Genomic DNA, 12,286 nt, shown 5'->3' with positions numbered 1-12,286 from the left:
AAACCCATGACTTAATTTAGCTATCTTATAAAAGTCACGAGAAAAGGGCAATCCTTAAATGCCCAGCACCACTTAATTAATACAATAAATCTGTACATCATCTTAAACTTCTAAAATTAGATTAGTCTGGCTCTAAAGTTTATTATTCATAACCATGAAAAAAGCAACAGTAATTAAAAGAAATCATTAAAAAAGAGACTCAGGCAGAAAGAATTCCCCAAGGCAAACTATCTCCCTGAAAATCGCTGTACTTGAATTACATTTTCAGAAGAGAAAGTATGGCCTCGATGCACCTCTACATCTTTACAGCAGTTGCTGATTACAGTAAAAATGGAACAGACTCACAGAGAAATAAAAACAGAAGTGTGACTTAGCCAACCCCCAAAACTGCATGCCCCACTGGCTAACCCAGGAAAGAAAAAAATATTTGCATTTATATCACACCATTCAAAACCTCAAGGTGCCTTCAAGCACTTTGCAACCAATAAAACAACTGCTGATTTAGGCAAAAATGAAATCCTGCAAACAGTAATCTGAACATGATAGAGGTGATATGCTGGCACATTGCTGCCTCACAGGGGCCTGGGTTCAATTCCGGCCTCGGGTGACTGTCTGTCTGGCGTTTGCATGTTGGCCCTGTGTCTGTGTGGGTTTCCTCCGGGTGCTCCAGTTTCCTCCCACACTCCTAAGATATGCAAGTTAGGTGCATTGTCCATGGTAAATTGTCCCTTCGTGTCCCAAGATGTGTAGGTTGGGGATATTAACGGGGTAAATACATGGGGTTACGGTAATAGGGCCTGAGTAAGATCCTCTGCCAGAAAGTGATAAGACCACAAGATTCCGGAGCAGAATTAAGCCATTCAGCCTTTCAAGTCTGCTGTGCCATTCAATCTTGGCTGGTAAGTTTCTCAACCCCATTCTCCCACTTTTTCTGCTTGATCCCCTTATCAATCATGAGCCTAGCTATCTCTGTCTTAAATAAACTCAGTGACCTCCACAGCCTTCTGTGGCAATGAATTCCACACAGTCATCTGGCTGAAGAAATTCCTCCTCATCTCACTTCTAAAGGCTGTGCCCTCAGATCCTGGTCTCTCCTACTAATCACAGAAACGTCTGCACCGACATATTAGAAACACCTGAACTCCCACCTAATTCCTTCTGATAGAATTATCGTAAATCTTCTAGTTGCCACACTCTGTGCCTGTTTGGGTACACTGAGAGAGAATTTAGCACGGACAATGCACCTAACCAGCACATCTTCTGGACTCCGGGAGGAAATCCACGCAGATACGGGGAGAATGTGCAGACTCTGCTCAAACAGTGACTCAAGCCTGGGAATTGAACTCGGGTCCCTGGTGCTGTGAGGCAGCAATGCTAACCGCTGTGCCACATGGAAACATCTTCCCCACATCTACTGTATCTCGGCCTTTCAGCATTCTGTTAATTTCAATGAGATTCCTCCTCATCCTTCTAAACTCCATCGAATACAGACCCAAATTCCTCAGACCCTCCTCAATGCAGACTTGATGGGCTGAATGTCCTCCTTCAGCACGGGATTCCATTCAATGGAATATGATAATGTTTCTCAACAATGTTGGCCAAGGGTTGAAAATTGACCAGGCGTCTTCCCCAAAAACGGTGCCATGGGATGTTTTACCGCCAGTTCAAAGGTCAGGGCAAGTCAGGCCTCGGTTTAACTTCTCATCTGAAACACGGTACATCCAACAATGTGTTGCAATGGAGTGTCAGTCTAGATTACATACACTAGTCCGTGATGTGGGGTATGAAGTTGCAATCATCTGCCTCAGGACTCAGGGTCTATACTCAATGGAATTTGGAAGGATAAGTGAGCATCTCATTGAAACATATGGAATACTGAAAAGCCTGGTCAGAGCTGGTGTGGGGAAGACATTTCCATTAGTAGGAGAAACTGGGATCCGAGGACATAGCCTTAGAGTAAAGGGACGATTCTTTAGAACCAAGATGTGGAGGATTTTCTTCAGCCAGATGATGGTGAATCTGTGGAATTCATTGCCACAGGAGTTTGTGGAGGCCAGGTTGCTGATTGTATTTAAGACAGAGATAGATAGTGTTTTACACAGAGGCACTGCAAAGCTGACAGAAAGTTAATTCAATGGGACTTGTGGATACATTGACAGTGCTGACTTTTATCTTTGGACTGGGAACTCAAGCATTTCATTATAAAGAAATAAAATGGAAGCAGTGGAGATAATCTTTCAGCAAGAAGTGTATCAGATGGAATGATCCATTGCAATGAATTGGCTTCACCATATGCAGGAAGCTCTGCAGGACATGAGTCAGGTTGTGGCTTGGCACAGTAAGGTCAAGGAATTCTCATAGCTTACTTGAATTGCACCAGTTAATCATGAAGCAGCTTTGTATCTCACACTGCACTGCAGGAATTCACCAAAGATCCTTAGACAGTACCTTCCAAACCCACGACCATTTCCAACTAAAAGGACAAGGGCAGCAAATACATGGAAACTCCACCGCCTGGAAGTTCCCCTCCAAGCCACTCACTGTTCTGACTTGGGAATATCTCATCGTTCCTTCGCCACCGCTGGGTAAAAGCCTGGAATTCCCTCCCTAACGGTACTGTGAGTCACCCACAGCACATGGACTCCAGTGATTCAAAAACCTTCTCCGCCACCTTCTCAAGGACAAATGGGCAATATAGGGATGGGGCGGCAAAGTGGCATCGTGGTTAGCGCTGCTACCTCACAGCGCCAGGGACCCGGGTTTAATTCCAGCCTTAGGTCACCATTCTCTGCGGAGTCTGCACATTCTGCCTTGTGTCTGCATGGGTTTCCTCCAGGTGCTCCAGTTTCCTCCCACAGTCCAAAAATGTGCTGGTTAGGTTGATTTGCCATGCTCAATTGACCCTAATGACAGGGGGATTAGCAGAGTAAATATGCGGGGTTACGGGATAGAACCTGGTGGGATTGTGAGTCAGGTTGCGACGTGGCACAGTAAGGTCAAGGAATACTCAAAGCTCACTTGACCAGTTAATCACGAAGCAGCTTTGTATCCCAAACTGCACTGCAGGCGAAGACTCGATAGGCCGAATAGCCCCCTTCTGCACTGTAGGGATTCTATAATTCAATGAAATGCTGGCCCAACCAGCAACGCCCATATCCCACAAATGAATCAAAAGAAAACATAGCATCCCATCCACTTTGTTTCCTGACTTGTAATGAAGTTCGGCTTATCAATGAATGCGGTACCAGACTGCACATGTCAAATGGAGTGCAGGAGTTAAAGGTGAGCAGTAGGCAGTGACTGATCTAGCCACTGCCACTGATGTATGGGTTGCAACTAGGAAGCTCAGACAGTAACTGGTTTCAGCTGCCTATACTGAGAGGAACAAATAGCATATCCGTGGACAACTTCCTACTTCAGATTCAATAGTGACAACCTTCCCTTGAGGTAAATATTGGCACAAAAGCACAATGAATTTCACAAAAACTATTGCCCAGCTGTTCCAGCAAATAATAGTGCATCTTTGGAGAGTAAGGCTTGGGTGGTAGTCAGTACAAATGATGAAAGAAAGCAAAGGACTTGCATTTAGGTAAACTTCTCTCCAGGATGTATCAAACATACTTTACAGCCAGTGAATAACTTGAAATGGTATTTGAGCAATTGTCACATCCAATTACAGATCATAGAATCCCTACAGTGCAGAAGGAGGCTATTCAGTCCATCAGGTCTGCACCGGCCCTCCAACTAAGCATCTTACCCAGTCCCTATCCCCGTAACCCCATTTATTTTACCCTGTAATCCTTCAACCTACATATTTTTGCACACTGAAACAATTTAGTCTGGCCCAAAACCACCTAAAGCGCACATTTTTGGACTGTGAGAGGAAATTGGAGTAGCTGGAGGAAACCCACACGGATGTGGGGAGAACATGCAAACTCTACACAGTCACCCAAGGCTGGAATTGAACCGGGGTCCCTACTGCTGTGACTCAGCAGTGCTAATCACTGTGCCACCGTGCCACCTTTATGTGTGGTGAGGTCCCATCAGATAAGAATGGACAGTGAGTTTGCTTGCTTCTTCTCAGAGTGCTGGATGGAACAGGAAATTTGGCTCAAACACTGGGAGGTGCCCCTGCTCTCCCTCAACTGGGATTGTTCCTATCTGTCTGACCAGGCAGATGAGACCTCGGTTTAAGTTCTCCTCTGAAATTTTGCAACCCCAACAATGCAGCACCCCATAGCGCAGTGCTGATTTGTCAGCCAAGATTATGGAACTGGGCTTCAAATCCTTTGAACACAAAAGCAACTGTGTCACAAACTGAGCCAAGCGGACAATTTATGGGTAGATTTTTCCAGGTTGCTTGAAAATTGGCCCTTGGAAACAGCTAAACAATCTTGAGTAGAAACAATAAATTCTGGAAAACTCAGCAAATCTGGCAACATCTGTGAGGAGAGAAATTGCAGGGGGGGCAGGATGGGATTGGGTGGTTGTTATTTTCGCTCTTGGTTTCAGTTGGGGGGAGGGTAGAATCGGTGACGGGAGTGGAAAATTCTGTGCGGAGTCCACATCGCGTTTCACATCCGTGTAAATGTGCGACGTGATTGTCCCGAACCCCTGCCAGTGACGTAACGGGAAGGCTGAGAACTCCATCACAATAAATTTGCTTCTAATTATCAGGCCTCAGGTCCCCCCCAAGTGTGTAAGGTTGGATGATTTGGCTTATTTTACTCTTGGGGCAAAAAAATAGCAGGTTGATTTCAACTCGCCCAGAATTCACTATGGCAACAAGAGTTGGCCATTCAGCCCATCAAACCTGTTCTGTCAATCATTGCTGATCCCTATCATCACAACTTGGTTTCAGATATGTCATCCAAGAAAACATATTGAAGCTTTTAACTGACCCCCAGCCTCAGCAACTTACTGAGGGTGCAAGTTCCAGGTTTCCATTCCTCTTTGTGTGAAGAATTAATTTCTGACATCTGCCCCAGTCCAGGGCTCATTTCAAGCCTATAGACTCATTGACAGATATGATTGATTCCGACTCCAGGGCAACAATATCTTACCATTTCTTTGATTTCAACTTGGGTGGAGAATTCCGAGGAATAAGAAAAAGTGCTCTCATCGGGTGCATATCACAGAGTGCTGGAATAGGATAAAAGGCATTGAGCAACAAAAACGATTAATGATTTTTCCAGTGTGACAAATCTTTCAAAACCCCACAAAATACAGCTGGTGTACACATGGATACAAGCTGGAATCAAGATGAGTTAATACCATGGAGAGTAAGTTTCATTAAACACGTTCAGGACATTCCAATGTCTTGTTGAACATGAACTTAAAGTTTAACTTTAATTTATTAGTCATAAACAGGCTTACATTAACACTGCAATGAAGTGACCGTGAAAATTCCCCCTATCATCACACTCCGGCGCCAGTTCAGGTACACTGAGGGAGAATTTAGCATGGCCAATGTAGCTCATCAACACGTGTTTCGGACTGTGGGAGGAAACTGGAGCACCCAGAGGAGACCCACGTAGACAGGGGGAGAATGCACAAACTCCACATAGACAGTGACTTCAAGCTGGGAATCGAACCTGGATCTCTGACACCGTGAGGCAGAAATGCACTGTGCTACAAGACACCCCTGGAGTATTAGACAAATCCATTAGACAATGGACTTGTCCTAACAGAGATTAACATTATGGAGGAGTTTGATGGAGTAGACATAAAGAATATGGGCTGGATCATCCAATGCCAACAGGGGCAATCACTAATATATCCTCTGCTGATGCAGTCTAGGACCATTGCAAGTACTGGTCTGTACATACGCCTGGGAAGTTTAAACTTCCAATGAACTGATTTGCACTGTCTGGGACACTACAAGAATGCCTCTGACCTCAGTGTCAAAGACTTGGTCTACTTGTGTGTTACACATCCAAATACTAACCCCAGTATTGCTTTAGTGTTTAGTTCCTGGTTCAAATCAGTCATTAACAGTGGAACACACTGCACCATTTTCCACATTGCCCTCCCATCTCTAATGTCCATCCCTTCTAAACCAACAGCTCACCCCATCCTTTGTTGACTGCTCATCCCCCTGACCCAGCTGCTATCCCCTGATCCAACTGTCTATGCCCCAGGGGACAACCATACCAAAAGATTTTCAGTGCCAAATGAGCATGAAAATGGAAGAGCTTCAGATATATTCTTTGTTCAAGGTTGAAAATGCAATCTTACACTACTGTGCAAGAAGTGATGTACGACCTGTTTCCTGCCAGTAGGGGAGGGGTCAGGGCCTAAGCACGTCAGAAAGCTGGCTGCTTATACTAGAGGGCACAATTGTGTATGCACAGATCTCTGTGATCTGTGCAACAGTCCATTCCCCCCACTGGATATCGCCCATTTTCAGCCCCACCCCCCCACCTCCCACCACCCCACACACAATTGCTAGCCTCTCCAGCTGATCTGTCCCCCATCTCCCTGGATATTGCACCCCACCCACCCCAAAGGGCTCCAATACCCTGTTCTGACCTCCTGATATATCTCCATGGCCTCTGGTCCATCATGTCTGGTCCCCGTTGATGGGAATTATACGTGATCCTCACTGGTGACGATCTTCATTGGCAACTAAGAGTGGCATGGCAGCACAGTGATTAGCGCTGCTACCTCACAGTGCCAGGGAGCCGGGTTCGATTCCCAGCTTGGGTTACTGTCTGTGCAGAGTCTGCACGTTCTCCCCATGTCTGCATGGGTTTTCTCCGGGTGCTCCAGTTTCCTCCCACAGTCCAAAGACATGCTGGTTAGGTGCATTGATCATGCTAAGTTCTCCCTCAGTGTAACTTAGTAAGCGCCGCAGTGTACTGCAGAGGGGATTTTCACAATAACTTCATTGTAGTGTTAACGTAAGCCTACTTGTGACAGTAATAAATAAACTTTTTCTAAGTTAAAAAGACTGACGTGAGTGAGCTCAGATGACAGCGTCTCAGTCTCACTAATGATATGATAATGATATTTAAATCCACATTAACATGGATTTTGGATTTACATATTGAGATCAGCCTCCCACTTGGGAAGGTTGCGAAGCTGACCTCACCAGATATCTGGGCCTGGTAAGATCACAAGGGTTAAGAAGTCAGGCGAATGACCAGTGGGATGAGAAGGTAAGCTCGACTCCTCACCCACCCCTCACTCTCGCTCATATGCTCTCACTCCCTTGCATAGTCCCTCGTTCTTACATCGACTCCCTCGATCCCTTGCCTGTCCTCTCATTCCCTCGCCCAATCCCTTGATCCCTCGTCTGCTCTCTCACTTTCTCACCCAAGCTCTCGTTCAGTCATTCACTCGTTTGCCTGCCTTCTCACTCCTTTGCCCATTCTCACATTCCTTTGCCCATTCTCTCGCTCCCTCGCCCACGCTCTCAGCCACTTGTCCGCTCTCTTGTGTGCACTCTTGCTCCCTTGTCAGCTCTCTCACTCCCTCACCCGCGCTCTCGCTAATTCATTCTCTCACTCACTCACTCGCTTACGCTCTTGCTTGCTCGCACTCTTGCTCCCTTGCCCGTGCTATCTCCCACTTCCCTGCTCTCTCACCCACACTCTCACTCTCTCACCCACACTCTCACTCTCTCACCCACACTCTCACTCTCTCGCCCACAGTCCCGCTCTCTCACCCACACTCTCACTCTCTCGCCCACAGTCCCGCTCTCTCACCCACACTCTCACTCTCTCGTCCACACTCTCACTCTCTCACCCACACTCTCACTCTCTCACCCACACTCTCACTCTCTCACCCACACTCTCACTCTCTCACCCACACTCTCATTCTCTCACCCACACTCTCATTCTCTCACCCACACTCTCGCTCTCTCACCCACACTCTCGCTCTCTCACCCACACTCTCGCTCTCTCACCCGCACTCTCGCTCTCTCACCCACACTCTCGCTCTCTCACCCGCACTCTCGCTCTCTCACCCACACTCTCACTCTCTCACCCGCACTCTCGCTCTCTCACCCGCACTCTCGCTCTCTCACCCGCACTCTCGCTCTCTCACCCACACTCTCACTCTCTCACCCACACTCTCACTCTCTCACCCACACTCACTCTCTCACCCACACTCTCGCTCTCTCACCCACACTCTCACTCTCTCACCCACACTCTCACTCTCTCACCCACACTCACTCTCTCACCCACACTCTCGCTCTCTCACCCACACTCTCGCTCTCTCACCCACACTCTCACTCTCTCACCCACACTCTCACTCTCTCACCCACACTCTCATTCTCTCACCCACACTCTCACTCTCTCACCCACACTCTCATTCTCTCACCCACACTCTCATTCTCTCACCCACACTCCCGCTCTCTCACCTACACTCCCACTCTCTCACCCATGCTCCCGCTCTCTCGTCTGCACTCCTGCTCTCTCGTCCACACTCCCGCTCTCTCACCCACACTCCCATTCTCTCGCCCACGCTCCTGCTCTCTCACCCACGCTCTCACTCTCTCGTCCACACTCCCATTCTCTTGCCCACAGTCCCGCTCTCTCACCCACACTCTTGCTCTCTCTCCCGCACTCTCGCTATCCCGTCTGCACTCTCACTCTCTCGCCCACACTCCCGCTCTCTCGTCTGCACTCCTGCTCTCTCACCCACACTCCCATTCTCTCGCCCACACTCCCGCTCTCTCGTCCTCACTCCTGCTCTCTCACCTACACTCCCATTCTCTCGCCCACACTCCTGCTCTCTCGCCCATGCTCTCACTCTCTCGTCCACACTCCCACTCTCTCGTCCTCACTCCTGCTCTCTCGTCCACACTCTCGCTCCCTCACCTATCGCACAACCATCCTTTCCGACATTTAAAAGTGCAAATGAAAATGGCAGCCATCTCGGTAGAAAATGTAATCTCTGCCACTGCTCTTTGCTGGCATTCTGGGTGAATTACTGACCTCCAGAATCGCTATTGCAGCTAGAACAGGAAGACATAGCTGTAAAGATGCAGGAGTGTAAAATTGCAGTTATCCTCACTATCAGCAGTGATAATCTTCACCATCGTTGCTGACCAGAAGACCTGCATCATTATTTCACTTGTGGGCAAGTCCAAAACAAGGGCCATAAATAGAAAATAGTCACTAAGTAAAGTCGACCTAATGTGAAGTGTTAGAAACTCACATGAGCCTTTCATTGGCCACGTAAACCCAAAATTACCCATCAGCCATTAAATACCAGCTGAGAAATATTACTTACGCGGGGCCCCTTCTGCCATTTCAATTGCCGTGATTCCCAAAGACCACACGTCACTCTGTGGGGAAAGAATTAACATCATGAATGGTTAGTCAAACAGGACTCACCTGGTGAAGGAGCGGCGCTCCAAAAGCTCGTGATTCCAAAGAAACATAGAACTCATAGAACCCTACAGTGCAGAAAGAGGCCCCTCGGCCCATCATGTCTGCACTGAACACAATCCCACCCAGGCCCTACCCCCATATCCCTACATATATTATACCCACTAATCCCTCTAACCTAATCATGTTGACCTTTAACCTGGTGTTAAGAGACTTCTTACTGTGCCCACCCCAATCCAACACCGGCATCGCCACAACATAGCTACCACCAAAATCCAGGAGGTGTATTTAAACAAAATGGGAATACCCGTTCAACACGGGAACTCAATTCAGACTCAACAAACGCAAAAGAATTAGAAGCAGGAAGAAGCCACTTGACTCCTTGAGCCTACTCCATCATTCAGGAAGATCATGGTTGACCTGAATGTGGTCTCAAATCCATATTCCTGTCTCCCCCACCCCTTAATACTTGAATCCCACGTGGATCCAGCTAACCCAGCCTTCAATAGGTTCAATGACCCAGCCTCTCTTCACTGGTTCCTGGGAGGAGAATCCAACAGCCTCTGGCTTGCTTAGAGAAATGGGAGATGTCTTGATTTTAAAGCATGTCTCTGAATTGGGATTCACCAAAAAGGAAACACCTCCCCCAGCATCCATTCTCTCAACCCCAAAAAGATGGCACCCCGGTCTCTGTGCAACTGGGTTTTGCCAGCATGCTTAAGCCCTGCCTCTATGTGTGAAGGGGTGAAGCACGCCACCTTGATTATTTGTGGCACTTGGTCACTCCAGAGAGAAACGTCAGTTTTGTAGGGATTCTATATTCTAACTTCCCTTTCAGAAGGAGGCCATTTGGCCCTGCACCAACAACAATCCCACCCAGGCCCTATCTCCATAGCTCCACATATTTACCCCTCTTATCCCCTCCAGACACTAAGGGGCCAATCAGAGCCAATCCACCTAATCTGCACATCTTTGGAGTGTGGGAGGAAACTGGAGCACCCTGAGGGAAATCTGTGCAGACACTGAGAGAATGGGCAAACTCCACACAGTAAAAAGTCTGACAACACCAGGTTTTAGTCCAACCGATTTATTTGATAGTAAACTCACAAGCTTTCGAGGGGACTGCCTCTTCGTCAGGTGAATGGAGAGTTCTGGCCTCGGACAGAGCATATAAAGCACAGACAGTTTACAGATTACTGATTAGAATGCGAATCTTTACACCTAACCTGCTGTTCAAGTCCTAAAGTGGCCAACAATGTGTGTGGAAGGAGCACTGATCACAGGTTAAAGAGATGCGTATTGTCTCCAGACAGTACAGTGAGTGAGGTTTTGCAAACCCAGGCAAGTCACGGGGGTTACAGATAGTGTGACATGAACCCAAGATCCCTGTTGAGACCGTCCTCATGTGTGTGGAACTTGGCTATCAGTCTCTGCTCAGCGACTCTGCGCTGTCGTGTGTCGTGAAGGCCGCCTTGGAGAATGCTTACCCGAAGGTCAGAGGCTGAATGCCCGTGACCGCTGAAGCGTTCGCCAACAGGAAGGGAACAGTCTTGCCTGGTGATTGTCGAGCGATGCTCATTCATCCGTTGTCGTAGCGTCTGCATGGTCTCCCCAATGTACCATGATTCGGGACATCCTTCCTTGCAACGTATCAGGTAGACAATGTTGGCCGAGTTGCAAGAGTATTTACCGTGTACCTGGTGGATGGTATTCTCACGTGTGATGATCAAGCTCCACACAGACAGTGATCCGAGGCTGGAATTGAACTCGGGTCCCTGGCGCTGTGGAGCAGCAGTATTAGCCATTGTGCCAACTTTCAGCAGATGGAAATTCTGGAGACACACACATTCACACTTCAATGTATGAGCAGAATTGCAGTGAGTAATTTTGACCACATTTGGACACGAGTGATCCCAGACTTTTAGTGGCTCCTGATCATAAATCTTGGTGTTAATTCCACTTGACCGGTTTTCAAGCACTGAAGTTTTCTGAGTCTGTCCTTCCAGTTATTTGTACGTAATGAGCCTGGGCAGGTGCGTGTTATCGCTCCCATATATCTTCACATGTAGAAACTTTCAGCAGTGCTCTGACAGCAGCAGGCCAGCGGGGGAAGCACTCCACAGTAAGAATTTGGATCCTCACCATAAGATCCACTGCTGCAAACTCTTCCTTCAACACTGAATTCAAAGAGTTTCTTTGTATGTGGCCCACACGATGAGCTCAATTATGTTGCCCACTTGATTATTGCTGCAATCGAGGGAAAGCCAACAGCCCATGTGGGGATATTTTTTCACTCTATCACCCTCTCCTTCCACAATTACACCACAAACCTTACACTGTACATTTTTCTCCAATGATTTGTTCCTTAAGCAATGATCTACAAGCCGTCTATTCCTGTTACCTCATTGAAAACGGATGTGGCGCAACAACAAAGTCAATGTGCTGGCCCGCAGTACAGCTGAGTGTTTAAAAAACAACTTTCCCACTTTCTCCCTTGCTTTCCTTCTTTAAGAAACAGGCTCCATTGCTGCAGATGTCAGCCACTCTCCCGGCATCAGTAATAATCCAGAGATCCAGGTTTCGAATCCCGCGTGAAATTTGAATTCATTTTAAATCCAGGGATTGAAAGTTTACTGATGGCCATGAAACCATTGTTCGAAAACCCCACCTGGTTCACTAATGTCCCTTCAGGGGAGGAAGTCTCCTCTCCCAGCCCCGTTTGGCTGATATGTGACTCCAAATCCACAGCAAGGTGGGGTTCAAAACCTGGATCTCTGGATTATTAGTCCAGCCGCAACACTGCTACACCATGACCTCCCCTTGTTATGTTAAGGCAGATACATGTACTGATATGTTAAGCACAGCGACTATTATTATATATGCCCCTATGGACTAGGGAGCAAAAGGAATCACAAAATAGATCTGAATACATCAATACTGGCAGTTAT

General features: G+C 47.4%; 1 protein-coding gene across 1 annotated transcript in view; it reads right to left on the bottom strand.

Annotated features, from left to right (window-relative positions):
- Positions 1-12,286, bottom strand: part of LOC145342331 (mitogen-activated protein kinase kinase kinase kinase 4) — a 281,028-nt gene that overhangs the window by 136,177 nt on the left and 132,565 nt on the right. The window contains exons 8-9 of the mRNA XM_080187822.1: positions 9,241-9,295; positions 5,064-5,142 (exon numbers count right to left, since the gene is read on the bottom strand). Of these exons, the coding sequence (XP_080043948.1) occupies positions 5,064-5,142; positions 9,241-9,295 (134 nt within the window). The remainder of the gene's footprint in view (positions 1-5,063; positions 5,143-9,240; positions 9,296-12,286) is intronic.

The sequence above is a fragment of the Carcharhinus amblyrhynchos genome, chromosome 4 (assembly GCF_965287045.1).
Source record: "Carcharhinus amblyrhynchos chromosome 4, sCarAmb.v2.hapA, whole genome shotgun sequence".
Lineage (NCBI taxonomy): Eukaryota > Metazoa > Chordata > Chondrichthyes > Carcharhiniformes > Carcharhinidae > Carcharhinus > Carcharhinus amblyrhynchos.
Note: the sequence above shows the minus strand (reverse complement) of the source record. Positions and strands in the feature narration are given on the sequence as shown.